Source organism: Lepidochelys olivacea, assembly GCF_965140295.1.
Source record: "Lepidochelys olivacea isolate rLepOli2 genome assembly, chromosome: 10".
Taxonomy (NCBI): Eukaryota; Metazoa; Chordata; order Testudines; family Cheloniidae; genus Lepidochelys; species Lepidochelys olivacea.
In genome coordinates this window covers 28,302,233-28,322,224 of record NC_140420.1, presented here as the reverse complement: position 1 = coordinate 28,322,224, position 19,992 = coordinate 28,302,233, and the positions used below count along the sequence as shown (strand labels likewise).

The following is a 19,992-nucleotide window of genomic DNA, read 5'->3' as shown; positions in this document are numbered from 1 at the left end:
GATTAAATTGTGGGAAATAATTAAGGTTTTCAGTTTAGGTTTAAACAAGTGAATCCTCATTAAATCCCTTTGAGGAGAGATTTTTAGCTAAGATTTTTTTTTTTAAAAAAGCACCTTACATTTTTTTTTTCAAAACTGTTCAATAACAAGTAGTAATAAAATATGAGAAAAAAGTAAAACTATTGTTTTTATTTCTAAAACGAGTTATAATCTGTATAAAAATAAACACCTAAAATCAGAAAAATATCCCCTTCTACAAGAAATACTAAAAATAATCATTTTCCTCAGATATCCTTAAGTATAATGTATTTTGAATGTCTTACTGTGGGGTAACAATGAAGATGAGGATATATGTGCATGAATAACGCAGGCAGTTATATGTATATTTGTTTTATATGTTAACTTTCAAAAATGTATACGGTCTCTGTGTGTATACAATCTGTGTGAGTGATAATATATACTCAATGTGATATATATTTAGTCACAGTTTTGTGGGAGCCTTAATTTACCTTTTAAAAACCTACCTTCTGATTCCCTTTAAAAATCAGTGTATCCTCTTTGTCCTGTTCACACTAGCACACAGAAAGACAGCACCCAGTTACATGAAGGATATTTGTAATGCCTAGCAGAACTGCAGTCCAAGACAATCATTGATGTGAGCGCAGAAAGCATTACGGACAGCAGACATGCAATGGCAGTAACTTGCACCATTTATTTACATACATACGTGTGAACACACATTCAGTACAATTAATCACATTAGTTCTTGCATCATACAGGTATGAAGTGGTAGAATTTTTATTATACCCTTCTGAATCCTTTCCATGATGTAAAAATATTGATTAGGGCACAAACAAGGCTCTGCTTTTATGCATATGTAATTTGAAAGATACATATGATCGTGGCTAGTGGCATCCTTTTGTCTTTTAGAAGAAATATATGCACCCTGTTTATGTTATATGTGGGGGATTAGAGCTTGTTAATGTTACTATTCACCAACATAAAATTAGATTTAACTTTATTCCAGTTTTTATATACTCTCCATTACAGTGTGCTTTGTAGTGTTATTGTTGATTATGCCAAAGTGCATCTTACTATTGATGCCTTTGTCTCTCCACAATTTCAGTTACTTTTATGAGCTTGAAATGCGGAGGAGCTAGATGCTGAATAGAATTTAAGCATCAAATTGTATTTAAACTAATCTTAGCTTCCATATCAATGCAAGTATTAGAACTACTGAGCAAAAGGAGCTGATTATCATGTCATTCACAAGTAGTAACCTTGTTGAATATCAGCATTTGCTCTATTTTGGGGGTAGGGGTAGATTGGTTGGCTGTTTGTTTATTCCATGTTTGCTGGAAATCAAGTACCTACACTTCCTTGGACCAAATTCAAATTTCTCTTGACAGAAAAATAATACTGGCAAAAGGCATTGCTATAAAAATTTATACTGACTGCTGATTATGTGTACTGTTTGATGGAGAAAATTTGGCAATCGGAAATGGAAAAGGAGACTCAGCGTCAGGAGATACACATTCTTAGGAAAAGTAAAAAGAAAGACTTGTTAATATGGCATCATCTATAGTTTTAGTATTCCGAGTTAGACATTTAAAAGTACATATTGGGAAAGGAATATTGGTTGGGTTTTAGAAATTAAATATGTTCCTGAAGAAAAGTAAATACGAAAAAAAAAAAAACAACAGGAGTGACTAATAGATCCTGAAAACAGTAATACTTTTAATTAGAGTATAAATAAATTTTGCATTAGAAGCATAAAACATTACACTTAGATGTAGGATTGGACTCGTCACTTCTCCTTTCCTGCAGTGGAAAGGTGCAGCCGATGCATTAGTCCATCTTTCTCTTCTGTCCTTTTGGTTGTTTCACTGGGTTCATTTGGGATATTGTGGGTGGAGTTTTGTTTATCAAATTTCCTTATCTTATCTTGGGTTGGCTACCAAATGCTTTAAAAAGAAAAACCTTAGATTTATTTCATTTCTCTGTCAAATGTCACAAGTTCCTTTTCCCACTCTACATTCTGTACATGGGATGTCCACCTAGAACTGGTCTGCTAGTCCATGTCACTCTCCTTAAAGCCCACTTCTTAAGAGCTAAGACACTCAAGAAGCGAGTCAACAGTTTATAGTTCACTCACTCCTAATGTGTTTCTGTGTATGCAATATTAATGCGTGCACCCGCCACACAGACAGATAGATATATATATATATAGATATAGATATATATATATATATATATAGATATATATATACACATTTGTAAAATGAAATAATAAAGAATGTTCCACCAATCTACACATACGTTGTAACTGGGTAACCATATAATCTTTATTGCAGTATGCTTGGCTTTCCTCTCCATCCACAGCATATTTTGTTCACTATTTTTGTTGTCATCTCTGAAATTATGCCCCAATCCTGCACACACTTACTCAAATGCTTACCTATAAACACCTCAGTAGTCCCACTGAGGTAATTAAGGATAACTTAAAATTTATGCCTGAGGAACTGTCTGCAGGCTCTGAGTCCTAAATGTTAATTTTATAGTCAGAATAGTACCTTTTTATCCTGGATTATTTAGATTATTTAGATATCTAGCATAAATTTGGGCGCTATGAAATAAAGATGATAATTCAGGATTTAACTAATAGGGTTTTCTGTCTTGCAAAGAAGCATTGCCATAGTGCTTATATCTAGTGTCCTTAGCCTATTTGCCTGTAAATTTAAAGACTCATATTAATTACTTTAGGAACCAAGCCCTTAATGTGTTCATGATTTCTGAATTTAGCAACAGTCCCATGTATAATTTTTCTGCTGTTTCCTTTCCTCTTCCAGTTCCAATCTCTAGATGAAGATACATAAATATTTATTAATAGTAATATGGTAGAGATTTCTTCTATTGCATTTCTAATAGTAAAATGAATTACCTGTTTTTGTCACAAAGCGAATTTGTTTTTAATTGTGTTTTAAAATGATTTTGTTTTCTACTGCTCTTTTAAAGGTATGTTTTAGGGGGTTTCTTTTACTCATTTGTAAACGTTACTTAGTGCTGAGGTAATTTGCTGCTATATAAAACAAAGTAGGAATAAATCGGGGGGCGGGGGGGGTTCACTCTGCTAGTGCTTTCTCTAGTCAACATAGTAGTACTTATCTGGTCTCCAAAAGCATAATGAGGCTCTTAGAGTCATCAAGATAAACAAACTGTACACACATAGTAGAGCACATTACTTGAGACCAACAGAAATCACCATGTTTATTATTGGTACTATATATGTATGTGCACTTACACACAGTGTTTGCACAGAAACTTGTAAAATAAATACACAGAAATCCTACCTGTATGTGAACAGTAGTAATTGTAGACTAATTGCAGATATTGAGATTCAGAATATAGGCAAATGTGGGACTGGGTGTGTGGCATGCACATTTATTTACGTACCAGTCAGAGAGCACTTCACAGAATTATAAGAGAGAAATGAAAATATAAACGTTCTTTGAATTCAAAAGCTTTAAGGGGTTTGATTTGCTATCCAAATACAAGCAGTTATTACAGGGAAAAATCTAATAAAATAAGGCAAGAAAGGGAAATGAAAAAGACTGGCAAGATTCCTTTGGTTAAGACACTGAAGTGGAACACAAGGTCTGAGATTAATTCTCGCTTATAATACAGAATTCCTGTGTGATTTGAGGCCTTTCTTTTTTTACCCTCAGCACTGCTCAGCACACATCTCCCATTTGTTATTCAGTTGTGCATGATCAGCACCTCGGGAAATAAAACTGTGTGGTTTTCTTTGCCACATTTCTGCATTTGTGAGATGGGCTTAGTGATACACCCCTCCCTCACAGGAGAGGCATTATGAGAAGGAATCCATTAATATATGTGAGGCACACAGATAATAGGGTGATGGTGGGTACATAGAAACCGAAGCAGATAGTGGGAAAGGCAGAGGTGGTTTTTTTGTTTGCTTTTGTTTTGTTTGATGTTATACAAATATTCAGATACCTTTCTTCCACTTCTCTATAAAGCTTCTGAAGATTCAAATCACTATTTTGTACACTGGATTCAATTGTTGCATAATTTTAACTTTTATGTTTGATTATTTACATATGCCATCAGAAGTTAGAATACTGCTCTCATTCGCTAGTCAGCTGTTTCATCCCATTGCTTGGCTTAATCAGTCTTAATCAGTATTATCACCCTCTGCTCTTTGTTTTTCTTCCAAAGTATAAAAGGAAGCCCTGCAGAAGATGGGAGTTTTTTAAGAATTATTCCTGGGAATGAAAAATGCTTAATATTTTCGATGTCGGGTAGATATTTGCAATTGATAGAAATACCACCTACAAATTGAATGGATACTGTAGGTAAACAATCATCAGGTAGACATGTATAACACTGTACATTTTTGCATTTAAGTAAAAAAGACAACTTTTTATTTCTTGTTAAAATATTTGTCCCCTATGTTCCCCTCGGGTTGTTTTTGTTTTTGTTTTTAATCCTTATTCTCTCCAAATGTTTCAGGGTACATCTTGGTTCCCTTTTTGGTCTGATATTGTTTCTTCTGTAACATTTTGACACAACTGGAGGCTTCTTGTGTTCCGATCGCTTGTTGACACTAAGCAACTAAATTACAAATGCTGATAAGCTCTTGGTAAAGAAGCTAAACTGCAGTTTGGCACACTTGGTACATATGCTACAATGTGCATTATACATTAACAGGAATAAAGCTGCTTTTTAGGGGTACAGTCTCCTTTTGAATCTTGATGCATACAAATAATTCCAATTAAAAATCCTTTGACTATGGGACTTTGAGGGGAAATTCTCCTTTGATATCATGCAGCCTATCAATGGTTATTAAGTTACATAAAATAAAGCCAATATTTTTGCTTCACAGTTTCACACATCACTTCTACCAAAACCAGGATGTAATGCAGTAGACTTCAAAACTAAAGGATTTCAGAGTTATGCAATTTATCTACATTAGCTTCTCCCCTACCCTTTTATTTTTGCATAATGCATCTGATTTATCAGATTAGTAGTTCATGATGATAAATTCATAACACTTAATGACAGACTTTCTGATAAAACCTAATAAATCATAAGCAATTACGTGTCTATTTGGCACATTTTGTCATTTCCTATCATTTCATTGATATGATAACTTGCCAGTGCTTGAAAGCCTGCAAATAGCCATTTCCTGTTTGTATTTCTCACTGACAAATCATCCTCCTTTCCAATGTAAGCTCAGATTCAACAAATATAAGACAATGAATGAGGAATAGAAAGATTAGTAGTGTGTATATATATCAAATGAGTGCTTCTGATAGTGGTAAATGTGATGCTGGGAGACCAGGTACCAGCTCATGCCAAGCTCACTGTGTCTTAACTGGACGCTGACAAATACATAGCTGGAATTTGTATGACTCACCTGTGTGTTAGTATTGTTAAAATAGTTATTAAAATTATACAAAATGTGTTTAGCGTTTAGTCTTGTAAATACTTGTGAGTTGTCGCATGCATTATTCTCACTTACATCTGCATCCCAGATTGTAAAGTAATATTTAAGCCTCAGTGATTGCGTAAATCACCAGACAGAAGAAAGACATTAACTGTGGTAAAGTGCTGATCTCCAATAGAAGATGTTACATCCTGCCCAATAGTAAAAGTCTATCAAAACCCGTCAGACTGCAGTGGCATGTTAAAGAGAACAAAATACTTTGTTGTTCTGCTCTTCCTCTCATGGATGTGTGTCATGCAAGTGGATTCCTCTCATCATCTGAGTTTGCAGCTCAGAGCACAGAGGAGGAGGGGGATAAAACCCCCAAAGAGAAGGAACTGTTTATGTCTATGCTGCTGGGACTCTTGGTGACAAAGTTTACTCGACATAAGCGAGAGATCCCACTGCTTAGCTGGGGTTAGCCTTAAAAGTCACATAGAGCTTGCTTATTACAGAAGCTTCTATTAATTTTAGAAACATAAGATTCTTACTCATTTGTGCATATATGTTTACTTTCTTTAACCTTGTAAATTAGTCTTGTTTCCTTTTCCTATGTAATAAATCTTTATATAGTTTATTATAGGATTGGCTATAAGAATTGTGTTTGCTGTGAGATCTAAGGTGCAATTGACCTGGGGTAAGTGACTTCTCCTTTGAGACAGGAAGTAACCTGAATATTGCTGTGATGCTTGGTGTAAGAGACCATCAGTCACAAAGGTATGCTCACTGGGGTGGAAAGATAGATCAGAGTACCCAAGGGATAGTCTTTGATTCCATGTTTAGGTTGTTATAGTACCTGAGTTTAAACTTGATAATTGGTTGGTGAAATCTTAGAATTCACAACCAATTTGGGATTTGTGCCCTTGTTCTTCACAGTCTGCCCCGAGGTAGGTGCTCTCAAATTACTGCAGGCAGCTTTACAGTAAAAAGTGAGAGAGAGTGGAACTCAAGTAGTTGATTTAGAACATTAGAACCCAAAGACTGATTTCATCTAAGCCGATCCATTTATTCCCATCTGCATTCTTTTGTTTGTTAGAGAGACAAGGTGGGTGAGGTAATATCTTTTGCTGGATGAACTTCTGTTGGTGAGAGGCAAGCTTTTGAGTATCACACAGCTCTTCTTCAAGTCTGGGAAATGTAGTTTAGGGGCTTGGCTACACTTGCGAGTTACAGCGCAATAAAGGAGCCTTGGGTGCACTAGCTCACTACCCTTCCACATTGGCAAGGCACGTAGAGCGCTCTGACTCCGCGGCTACAGCACTGCTGGTACTCCACCTCAGTGAGTGGAATAATGTTTGCTGCGCACCCTCTGGAGCGCCGCGGTACCAGTGTGAACAAGGTGTTGCATTACTGTGCTCTGATCAGCCTCTGGAAATGTCCCATAATCCCCTTAAGTCAAGTGGCCACTCTTGTCATTGTTTGGAATCAGCTGTAGGAATGCGGATATGCCCTTTGAAAGCTCCGTTTCTGACAGCCGGCTGCTTATCTCCTCCGAGACAAAGCAACTATTAGTGTGGAATGCTGTGTGTGTGTGTGAGAGAGAGAGGTGGGTGGGCGGGCGAGGGGGGTTTGCTGCTGACTGAACTTACAAGACAGCATGCTGACATGCTCTCTGCCTCCCCAAAACCCACTCTCTTTCCCCCCACATACACACAACACACTCCCTGTCACACTCCCGCCCATTTGAAAAACACGTTGCAGCTACTTGCATGCTGGGATAGCTGCCCATAATGCACCACTCCCAATGCCGCTGCAAGTGCCGCAAATGTGGCCACACCAGTGTACTTGAAGCTGTTAGTGTGGACAGACTGCAGTGTTTTCCCTACTGCACTCTATGAAGGCTGGTTTAACTCAAAGCACTCTACATCTGCAAGTGTACCATGCCCTGAGTGTCGCAGCTAAATGCAAACTGAAACAAATAGTCTTTGTCATCACCAAAAGTTGGTCCAACAAAAGATATTACCTAACCCACCTTGTCTCTCTAATTTCTTGGGACCAACATGGCTACAACTATGCTTCTTTTGTTTATATTATCTGTGGATAAAAACGGGGAGAGGGGGTTTTATTGATTGCCTGTTGCCATTATTACTGTATGCTGATATAGTGTTTAGATTACTTAGATTGTAAAGTACTTGGGGCAGGGACCATCTTTTTGTTCTGTGTTGGAACAGCAACCACATGATGGTATCTTTGTCTTTGACTGGAACTTGTAGGCAATACCGTAATTCAAATAATTAAGAAGAAATAAGGTCTTTGAATTCATTTTATCTGTCCGAGTCAATCAGAAATAATGTCTATAAACCTCAATTGGTTTCATCCTTACTACATTCTGTAGGTCTTTAACATGAGGGCAAAGGGCCTCTTGTGTCTACACACATGAACTGAATTCAGATTCAGCTTAGCAACTCTCTTGGGCATCTTCATTTACAATGCGGGGCAGGGCTCTCTGGGGAAAAAACATGCATCTTGAAAATGAAAAAAAAATCAAAACGAGCCTCTGTTTACCTTACCTCTGATAATTACAGATAGCTTTTCTATGCTTGTAAAATATGTAATAAATTGCTATTAATTATCACCATTATTCAGTATTTCTATTACTATAGAGCTCAGAGGCCCCAATCAGGGTACAGTGCCATTTTACTGGACGCCAGACAAACTCACAGGAAGACCATTATACCTGTCCCAAAGAGATTTGATGTAGTCTGCCTACACATTTATGCTACTCTTTCTTTCCATGGCATTTGTGTGCCAGAGATTGTCGATAAACCAGATGATGGAACTTACATTACAAACTGTCATATGGCAATGAGAATACAATAAGGAAGCTATTATTTTGATAGAAATCTATTTGTGAGTGCAATTGGGGGGAGGGAACAGAACTCAAATCATAGTTAACATATATTGTAAAGGCTTAGCTTTATCTCACATTGATTTGTGAATGATATAAAAATTAACTATTTAAGAATGATAGTTTGATTCCACAACTTGATTTTGTTTTGTTTTTCTTGAGTGATGGAGGGAGAAGGTGTGTATTTGGTTGGAGAAGGTGTGTTCAGAATTGTATCTGCTGTTCAGTGAGAAAAAATACTTAAATTGGTTTTAAGTAGTGTTTTACTTTTATTAGCTGGGCAGAGCTAATGTAGCACTCAGTGAGTGAGCTGAATTGTTTTTCTTCTTGTGCAGCATCAACACAATTATTTAAAAAGTTCAAAAAGTCAAAGAGTTTAACAACAGACCCTTAGATAATTTTATCTGACCTCCTGTATATCACAGTGTATTAAATTTTACCCAAGGACTTCTGTACTGAGCTCAATCATTTCTGTTTGGCTAAAGGATATCTTCTAGAAACGTATCTTGATTTGAAGACATTGACAATCCACCACTTTCCTTGGTAGTTTGTTCTAAAGGTTAATCACCCTCACTGCTAAAAGTTGTCTTATTTCTAATTTGAATTTGTCTGGCTTCAGCTGCCAGCCATTGGTCCAATGTATTACACCTATGCAAACCCACTGAAGGAAATGAGACTGCAAAGGTTTCACTGAGTGAGACATAGGGATTCCCAAATTGTTTGCCTGTGAGACCCCACTTTGAGACTTATTGTTTCCTATGGCACCAGACAGCATCAAACCAACATAGTGACCAAGGAATCCAAGGATTTTACACATTAAGTATGTTATTTAATTCTCTGTGAGACACATGGGCTTCCAGGTTGTGACACAGGTTCTTGAAGTGTGACCGTATGGTAGAAATTACACTTCTAATCTCTGATGTGACATAAATGGTAGATTGATACCGAGAGGTGATAGACACAAGTGTGCTGAGTCCAGCTTTATACAAATATGTGAAACCGTTTCAAGGCACGGTGTTGTGAGTGCGGGATATTCTTTCCTGACATTAAACCAGAACTCTAGGAGAGAAAGTTGGGCTTATGAGGAATATGAAATATTCCTCATAAGAATTGATAACACGATATTTCAATGAGCTGTTTGATTTCAGCTACTGGCAAATCCATGGCATCAGGCTTGTATTGATCATACCCAATCATACTTCATCATGTCCAAGTTGGCGAAGAAGGATGCAAACTGTTCCTCCAACTGGCTGAGACGCTCAGCCATCACCTGTTTGGACAGCTGAATAATTTCATTGTCTGTCAGGAATTTAGAAAGCATTGAGAATGATTCACAGTTCGTCTTCAATAGATTATTCTTCCAGAAAACAATTCTTCCTGAATCCAGTGATTCGATCCCTCAGCTGAAGAATGAAAGTGTTGTTTCCTTGCAGAACTGTATTCAATTCATTCAGTTTCCCATATCTGTCTGTGACCTAAGCAAAAAGGCACATCTTCCTTTGGTCACATAAAAAACAACGAATTCACTCTTTTTGCTCTCCATTTCATAGAGACATTGCTTCAAAAAGTCGTCCCAGTACTTTTCCATGCAAGAGTAACGAGCTTCAGGGTGGAACAACTCATCATGATCTGACCATATTTCTTCAGACAGTTTTGTAAATAGATGTACATGGAGTGGCTGAGTCCTGATGTAATTCACAGTAGAGGAGGCTCGCTGCAGAACTTCACTTAGGAAGTTCTGCAGAGCTTTAGATGGCAGTTGTTCTCTGTGAATCATATAATGAGTTGACTAGACTCAGTGCTGGAGGTTGAAGCAGATACTTTATGTAAAAATGAGTCAATTTTGCCTCTTATCACAAATCAGAAAGATGTATTCACCATTGAGCAAATGAGGCCAGGACTTAGGAAGGCCGTGTGTGGTGATACTAGTGCAGCACAGATACAATGACTTAAAATGGTTCTTTATCCTTGAGTGCCAATTAGATACTCAGGGTGGCATAAAAGAAAATATGGGCCCTGCCTTAAGGCACTTAAAAGTCACTGCAGATTCCTGTTTCAAAAAAGGCTAGCACAGGCTCCTATCCCAGCTCGAGCAGAGAGGTTGCTCTGATGATGAGGTTGCTGTCCTAAGATAAAACTTATGAATTTGAGATCCCTCAGCTGGATACTTGTACAGCAAATGGCCAGATTGGTCTCCGCACAGCCAACGGGGTGGAACCTGCTCCACAAATGCCTCACATACAACGTGACCTCACATGTCACACTGCCAGATGCTGCCATTCTGATCTATGGCAGCCTCTGCACAACATGACCATTCACACATCCTATATGTGAGGTCCCACCAATAGGGGGCTGCCATTTTGTAGATCAGAATGGTGACTTCCTGGTGCGGCATTTATGGAGCAGGCCTGAACATAGGGGCAGACGGCATTGTCTCATGGGCCGAATCTGACCCATTGGACCTGCAACTTCATCAGCTTATGGTGTACCCCCATTTTGGGTTGAAACCCACAGTTTAGGAACCTTTGGAGCAGGGTGATGAAAAGGAGGTTACACGCATGTCACAGAGAACCTAATTTGACCCTCAGAATCTGTATTACTGTTGATGCTCAAGAAGGAAAAAATTCAGCTTGACTTTAAAATCTTTGGTGGAGTTTGGACTGGCAGTTAGAAGGAACATCTTTTAACTTGCAGGCAGAACACACTTGATAAGGAAATTATTGAGGAGAAAAAAATAAACATGATACCACAAGATACCAGTTTTACAAAATTACTTTTTGAGTAGAGCCAAGTTGTGATGATATGTGCTAAGGAAAAGTTTTCTACTATATGGCTTGTCATATTGTGGTTTTGAATTCACGTTTTGAGAGAGGATGCCTTTCACCTCAGCTCAAAATGAAATCTGCATGTATCTGAAGATGGTCAGCACTTTGGCATGGTATTGCAATTTCGAATGATTTTGCCCGTTTCAAACACTACAAACTTCAAGTACAATAAAAATGTATAGTTCAGTGGTTTGAAATATTCTCATTATTGGGAATATAGCTAAACTGACTGGTCCTCAAATTTGCCTTGAATAAGTTGATTGATCTTGGTACCATTTCAGAAAAGCACTTACTCATGTATTTAAACTTTAACTGTAGGTTCAAGACCCAATGATTTCAGTAAGGCTTGAACATGTGTTTGAAGTCAAACATACAGGTAAGTGTTTTCCAGATTGAATAGAGATGCTCTACTTAAGTCAAGGCTTTAATGTCTCAAAGTGCTCTGTAACTATTTGATTTTTGTTAAGAGTTTGGAGTCTAACCGAATATATCTAAGCAGTGGTCAAATCATACCTGACAGTTCAGTCTTGTTGGAGGTTGGTTACTTCGGTTATTATCAAAGATACATTATAATTTGTAGAGAAATGAAATACTGCTGATTTTTCATTTGTAGATCATGAAATGTTTCAGGTTAACTTTAAGCATGAAACCAACAGAATATGTAAAACACTTCTTCCCATTATATTATTAAGGACCATAAACATGTGGTCAAAGATGTTAAATGTTGAAGAAACTTCAAGAAATAAGTTCTTCATAAATATAATTTGGCCATCTCTTTTCAGTTGAGTTTTCAGATAAGTTTACAGCTCAAACTGAAGGAGGATCTACTAATAACACAGTTCTCCATTATAAAATTAAGTACTTAATTCAATATATAAATGCAAATGAGCCTAAGTTATGTAGTTTGAAATGGGATCCAGATATCAGTTTTCCTCATAGTACAGGGTGGTCACTTGAAGGTTTAGTTTCAACTCATTATAAAGGACAGGGACCATCTTGGAAGTGTATTCAGATCTGAACTTCTCCAAAGTTTTGGAATGGGATTTGACTTGATCCTAACTTTCCATATAAAGGACATATTCTACCCCTCTGATCCCGTGGTGAATTTTCTATGATGTAAGTGTCCTCACTACACTATTTTGACAGCAGACATGTATAAAATGAGGGATCCTGAAGTTTCTTCCATGTCTTTTTATTGGCATTATACATCTTCCTTTTAGGACAACATTCCACCAAATCAAGTTCTTCCATCTTCACATTGGCATAAGGGAAGACCAATTCAGATAAAAGTTATTTTGAATCGATCTGATAAACTACTGTAAAGGAGACTAGCAGACATGTATTTTCATACAAATATGCACTCTCTATAACTGTAAAGGCCTGGACGCTTACGCTATCACTTAAGTTCATTATATGTAATTTGAATATACTGTGGAGGATTTACAGTCAATGAAAATAACCTTTGTCAAATTAGTTCAGATACACAGTAATTCTGCTCTGTATGTATGAATACAGTGGAAAGTTGGTAACCATTTCCTCTACCTTTATGAAAATACTTTACAATATTATTGCTAATTTATTAAGGGCAAGGCCCCTGTAACATTACTCACATTAGTAATCCTTACACAACTAAAAAAATCTTATTGAATGATAGCTCACTTGAAAGAGGCTTTGCAATATTGGGACTTGACTTTGATTTTCAATCCAGAACAGTGCATTCAGGGAAGAAGAGTATTATTGAAACTTTTTTATATTATTAGATGTATACATCTGGGTATTTCTAATGGACTCATATTCTCCATCTTGAGTTTCTTTTTTTATTATTGAGGTAGGAGGAGAAGAGATACACGTGAACAGTGAAAGGATCCAAGTGGAAGGGTCTATAATGCCAAGTAATAGTTTTTAGGCCAAATTCTGAGGTAGGTCCTTATGCCTAGATTCTGTGAACACTTATGCATGGTCTTAACTTTTCTGACATGAATAGTGTTGTTGACTTCAAGTGGGCTACTCATGTGCATAAGTGTTTGCATGCTTGTGGCCTTACTCAAGCAAACTCCTGTTAATTTTAATGAGTTTGTCTCAGGAAGGCCCTCTGAATCTACCTTTAATTTATTTAGTGTGGTTTTGATGTAAAATCATCACACAGAGATCATAAAAGCCATATAGCTTCATGAAATTATTCCTAGAAAAGGGCTTGAAATGAACAAAAAGGTGTTTTGTAATATTAGGTTTTTGAACAACAATTTACTTGCTCCATTCCTTTCAGAATGATCTCCTAACCAGTTGAAATGTTTGTTTACGTTGGTCATTCCCAGTAAAACTGTGAAATTCTAACCCAGAAGGCTGCAAGAGAACACAGATAACATTCCTGCTAATTTTGCTACCCTAACTTCTGCTTTATCAACATGAAAAAATCTCTTATCACATCAAATCAGATATTATCTCATGCTAACAGAGGAGGGAACATTCTTCCTGTTTTTCTATGACAGGAATTCCCCAGAGAATTATTATGTACTCGAAGAGATGTCTTCAAATATTAGCAAAGGTGGATTAATTTTGTTAAGGATTTCAAGAGATGGGAGTTACTTTTTAAGTGGAAAAATAGCTCTTTGATTAAATCTTTAGAGTAAACAAGTGGATTTGTGTGCAGAAAAAAAACTATTTTTCCCTAGTGTTAGAATAAAATTATTTTAACTTAGATTCTTTTAGTGCCATCTTGTTGCTCATTCCTGGGCTTCCTTTACTTAAAAAAGATAGGTCTGTGATTTTGATTATTTTATTCATAAGATATTGTCAAAGACGTTGAACTTATTGGTATTTTTTTGTACATGCTATTTCTTAGATCATTTATAGTAAGTGTTTGCATGTTTATTTTATCACTCAGTTTGCTGATACTTTCATTACATGTAAAATCAATATCTAGGTATGGCTCATTTGAATATATGTAATATAACTAGTTTATGTTCCAAATAAGAAATAACATATGTTGCAGATTTTAATAATAAACCTTCCCAGTTATTTTTAAAAGTTATATTATTGGTATACTTTCAACATTAGAGGGAAAATGTAAGCTATCGATTTGACTGGGGAAAACAATAGTTTATAAAATATAATATGTTAATAAAGGGAAGGAAAGTACATTTTCTCAGTATATGAACTAAAGAATGGATATCAGAAACCCTTGCCCATGTGATGACTCTTTATTTACACAAATAGACCAATTCTATCAATAATATTACTCAAATAAAAAGAACAGGAGTACTTGTGGCACCTTAGAGACTAACAAATTTATTTGAGCATAAGCTTTCATGAGCTACAGCTCACTTCATCAGATGCATAGAATGGAACATATAGTAAGATATATATATATATATATATAACTCCTATATATGTATACACACACACATACAGATAAGTTGGAAGTTACCATACAAACTGTTTCAGAGTAGCAGCCATGTTAGTCTGTATCTGCAAAAAGAAAAGGAGTACTTGTGGCACCTTAGAGACTAACAAATTTATTTGAGCATAAGCTTTCCTGAGCTACAGCTCACGGAAGCTTATGCTCAAATAAATTTGTTAGTCTCTAAGGTGCCACAAGTTCTCCTTTTCCTCATACAAACTGTGAGAGGCTAATTAGTTAAGATGAGCTATTATCAGCAGGAGAAAAAAACAGGTGTAGACAGGTAAGGCCACATCTACATGTACAGCGCTGCAGCGGTGAAGCTGAATGGATACAGCTGTACTGCTGCAGGGCATCTGGTGAAGACGCTCTACGTCAATGGGAGAGATCTAAACTGGGAGGAGTAGTAGATATGCTTGAGGGTAGGGATAGGATACAGAGGGACCTAGACAAATTGGAAGATTGGGACAAAAGAAATCTGATGAGGTTCAACAAGGACAAGTGCAGAGTCCTGCACTTAGGACAGAAGAATCCAATGCACCGCTACAGACTAGGGACCAAATGGCTAGGCAGCAGTTCTGCAGAGAAGGACCCAGGGGTGACAGTGGACGAGAAGCTGGATAGGAGTCAACAGTGTGCCCTTGTTGCCAAGAAGGCCAATGGCATTTTGGGGTGTATAAGTAGGGGCATAGCGAGCAGATCGAGGGACGTGATCGTTCCCCTCCATTCGACACTGGTGAGGCCTCATCTGGAGTACTGTGTCCAGTTTTGGGCCCCACACTACAAGAAGGATGTGGATAAATTGGAGAGAGTCCAGCGAAGGGCAACAAAAATGATTAGGGGTCTGGAACACATGATCTATGAGGAGAGGCTGAGAGAACTGGAATTGTTTAGTCTACAGAAGAGAAGAATGAGGGGGGATTTGATAGCTGCTTTCAACTACCTGAAAGGTGGATCCAAAGAGGATGGATATAGACTATTCTCAGTGGTAGAAGATGACAGGACAAGGAATAATGGTCTCAAGTTGCAGTGGGGGAGGTTTAGGTTGGATATTAGGAAAAACTTTTTCACTAGGAGGGTGGTGCAACACTGGAATGCGTTACCTAGGGAGGTGGTGGAATCTCCTTCCTTAGAGGTTTTTAAGGACAGGCTTGACAAAGCCCTGGCTGGGATGATTTAGATGGGATTGGCCCTGCTCTGGGCAGGGGATTGGACTAGATGGCTTCCAGAGGTCCCTTCCAACTCTGTTGTTCTATGATTCTATGATCTCTTCTGTTGGCATAAAAAATCCACATCTGTGAATAGCATAAGCTGTGTCAACAGGAGAAGCTCTCACTTATGTTGGTGTAACTATGTTGCTCTGGGAGGTGGAATGTTCATACCTCTGTGTGACATAAGTTTTGCCAACATAGGCTACGTCTACATTACAGCCTAAGACAAAACTTTTCCTTCTGACAGGTTATTCCATAGTTGTCCACTATGGCGTTTCTTGCACCTTCTTCAGAAGCATCTGGTACTAGCCATCGTAAGAGAGAGCAGACATGGACTAAGCTGGCCACTGGTCTGATCCACTATGTTAATTCCTAGCATCAGAAATTTGAGATAAGGAGGACAAAATCTTTAGCGACAACACCAACATCTCAAAATTCTTAAACCAAAGAAAACCCTGCAATGGTTTATGCTCCTGTCAGAGGTGAAAGTAAGCCGGTACACCCCGGTATGGTGTACTGGTAAGAGCCGGTGCACCGTACCAGGATCAGCTTTCCGAGAGGGCAATTTAAAGCCCTGGGGTAGCAGTGGTGGGGCTCTGGTGGGGATTTAAAGGGCCCCGGAGCTCCAGCAGCTGCTACTGCCCTGGGACCCTTTAAATCCATGTCACTTAGTGGTTGGCTGGTGCCTTGAAGAACTACTTAATATAACTGATGTTTTCATTGTGCATATAAATAGCTAATACTTTTAAATCCTGCTAAGCTGAAGTGTAACCTTTGGGTGGGCTAGAGTTCACTTCACTGCCCTTCTCCAGTGCCTAAAAAAAAAACCCCAACTCCCATAGAAGAATAGCTGGAGAACCAGAGATCAGTCTCTAAGGATTTTCAGCAAGGATTGCACAGGGTCAACCTCCCCACATTCAAGTCCCCAAAGGAACTAAATAAATGAATTTAGTTAAATAACTTTATAAAATCTTATGATAAAGAAACAAATCTAATTTTTACAGCATGACATGACTATTTTATAATCCACAGACAGTACCTTCACAGTTATATATAAACATAAATAAAGCAAACAAACTAAAATCTGAACAGTTCAGCCCCCACAGAAATACAGTGAGAAGAAACTGAAAGTTCCCAAAAGAGTAGGTTTTGCTCACCTAAGTCTCAGTTAGTCTTTGATCACCAAATCTATACAGTCTTCTGAGTCTAAAACCACATCTTCCCTCCACTTGCTTGTGGGAATCTTCAGTTGGAATCCATGCAGACTCTTCCTTTGCTGAAATCACTGCTAGCCAGTAGCTAACTGATTAACCAACCACTCAGTGAAATGTATAGATTTAAAGAAAAGCCTGTTACAAGAAAATACAAAACGGAGAATAGCACAAATACAAGTTACTTTCCCCATCACAACATTTAAAGAAGAGTTGGTGACTCAGACTAGTTGAGACAATTTAAATAGAACAGTTGGGCTAAAATCAAAACAACATTCAAAGCATACAATTAAAATAGAAGTTATTTTTCCCCTCCCAATTTCCCCTTGCTATAATTAGCATTGCCCATGCTTCCTGGTAACAATATCACTAATTTGCTGCAAAATGCTTCAGAGTTAGGGACAACAGCCTGCTCCAGCTCCTGGGCTCATCTTCTCCCAACTCACACAGGGCACATGGCCTTCTGCAAAGCAGTTGCCCTGACTGCTCGCCCTCATGGAGTCTGACTCCAGCAACAGGAGGTATTTAGGATGTTACATTGTGTTTGTGTGTGTGTAAGTAATATGTTCTTTCTTCACGGTACAGAGCTCTGAAATCTATTGAAAGATTCTTCAGAGCTTTGATAAAACTCATGACATAGTACATCACAAACATTTAATAAACTCTGTAATATTAATAATATAAGGGTTATTTACACATTTTCAGTTTTCTCAGAAAAGAGCTATAAATTTCCTCCAAAAATAATCTGGCCTTGATTCTGATCACAGACAAGGTGCTGAGATAACATAGAAATAAGTGTGATATAAGAATCTAGGCAGACACCAATTTTATACGAGGTAATAGTATTGATTTCAGTGGTGGTGCTCCTTATTTGCACTTGTGCAAAACCAGATTAAGGCCTTCTCTGTAGAAATGTAATCCAAATTTTTTTGGGGAAAAATATTCAATGTGAAGCAAATCTTACAATCTAATCCAAATAAGTAAATAAATAACATAAAAAACTGTGAGAGAACGGAATCACTGAATAATACTTTTCCATTAGCTGTATGTTTATCATTTCCCTCTTCCAGCGTTGATAAGACAGTCAGAGACTGAAGTCTGATATGAGGTGGCACTAATAAAGCATCTGATATATTTTTGAATTTTGATTATTGCATCTATTCAAAGTTCAATTTGATATCTATGAATATCTAAATTCTCTAAAGTGCCCTGAGTGTGCATACATAAGTAGCTTTAAAACTCTGAAATGCGAGATGTTTGGTGGATTACATAAATTGTTCATAGACTTTAAGGTCAGAAGGGACCATCATGTCATCTAGTCCGACCTCCTTCACATTTAGGCCACAGAACCTTACCCAACCATTCCTGTAATAGACCCCTAACCTCTAGCTGAGTAACTGAAGTCCTCAAATACTGATTTGACAAGTTACAGAGAATCTACCATTTACACTAGTTTAAACCTGTAAGTGACTTATGCCCTGTGCCGCAGAGAAAGGCGGAATCCCCCCAGGGTCTCTGCCAATCTGACCAAGGGGGAATTCTTTCTTGATCCCAAATATGGCATCAGTTAGACCCTAAACATATGGGCAAGACTCACCAGCCAAATACGTGGGAAAGAATTCTCTGTAGTAACCAGAACTGCTAATCATATACTATGTCTTTTATATAAGTTTAAAACAATGAGCCTGATGTTGACTATGGTGATTATATGTGTAGCTCCACATAACAATAACAAGCATCATAATTTACATTTTTTTAAAAAGGAAGGAAACAAATGATGTGAATATTACCACAAGAGCAATTTTACAGCACAGTTTAATTATTTGGTTCAGTAATGTTCAATAATTATTTTAACACTGAAATCCCTCACAATCCAGTCCCTTCAACAAACTAAACAACTGTTTCATTACTAGTAACTAATTTACAAGGCAGTTTCAAAATCTGATGACTTCTTGCCTGTCTGAGATTTACAGTCACTAAATAAAAGGCCATGACTAGGAGACATGAATTAACAACCCGTTAAAAGGAGAGCACAGATTCAGTATTCTCATTTTCTGTTCTCTTTGTCATTGCCTAACAGCCCTATTGACCCATCCACAATTTGTGGGTGACATCTGTACATTGTTTTTCATCCCCTCACCTTCCAAAACACTCATGTCACCACATGTTGTAACGTTGCAGAGGAAAATGTTTTATCCTGGAGTCACTCATCCTCCCATCCCATTCTGAGTTCAGGGAGATGGAGAAGAGGTTAGATCATTTCCTGTTTGACAGACTTGTTAGAACTGGGGACAAAGCTGTTCTCTCCTTCCCAACCATTACAATTGTCCTAGCCTCTTGTGCCCTTCTTCATCCCAACCCCAGCTAACTCTTTCACATCAACACTGTTTGTAGAACAAGAACTGTATTGAATCCAGATGTTGCTGTACTTGCCTTCCCCCTTGCTGGTGACACCCTGCCTATGGGAGATCATGAGAACTGCTCTCTTCTCATTTCTCTCAGATTGACCTCCTTTTCACTGCAGCAAAACAGCAGGAAGAGTAGAACAAGGGGACTAGGAGAAGAGAGGGGCCTAAAAGGAGAGGAATGAAGGAATAATAGTAGTGACCCTCACCAGACTCTCTCCCATTGGATGACTGATTCCATCCAAATAATTGTCAACCTTTTTGGTCCACAACCCATAAAATGGACAAACTTTCACAGTGCAACTCGGCAACCCCCCTAGGATTTGGGTTATACAATGATTTTTTTGGCCATTTTGTGGGTTATGAATCGAAAAAAAGGGTGTGTGTGTGTGTATGTGTTAGGAGTAGAGTGGAGCTGGATGTTACATAAAAGGTAACTGCAGAGATGTCAGGTGGAGAAGAATTAGAAGTGCTATCTGAGAGGATGAAATCCAGGATGAACATCTTTTTTCATGTTCATTGTATTCATTCTGGGTGTGAAACAGGCCCTCTTGTATTTGGAGGAGTCATTGAATTGGGCAGA

At 37.8% G+C, this 19,992-nt stretch overlaps 2 protein-coding genes across 22 annotated transcripts in view; one reads left to right on the top strand and one right to left on the bottom strand.

The window, feature by feature from the left end:
• Positions 1 to 19,992, top strand: part of RBFOX1 (RNA binding fox-1 homolog 1) — a 2,420,635-nt gene that overhangs the window by 1,613,288 nt on the left and 787,355 nt on the right. The window contains exon 1 of one of the 20 annotated variants that reach the window (XM_084641967.1): positions 11,499 to 11,558. The exons of the other annotated variants lie outside the window; for them this stretch is intronic. Within the exon in view, the coding sequence (XP_084498093.1) occupies positions 11,535 to 11,558 (24 nt within the window). The 5' untranslated portion in view covers positions 11,499 to 11,534. Of the gene's footprint in view, positions 1 to 11,498; positions 11,559 to 19,992 lie in introns of those variants that run through there. 20 annotated transcript variants of the gene reach the window in all.
• Positions 1 to 19,992, bottom strand: part of LOC311527714 (uncharacterized protein) — a 215,828-nt gene that overhangs the window by 181,368 nt on the left and 14,468 nt on the right. The window lies entirely within an intron of this gene.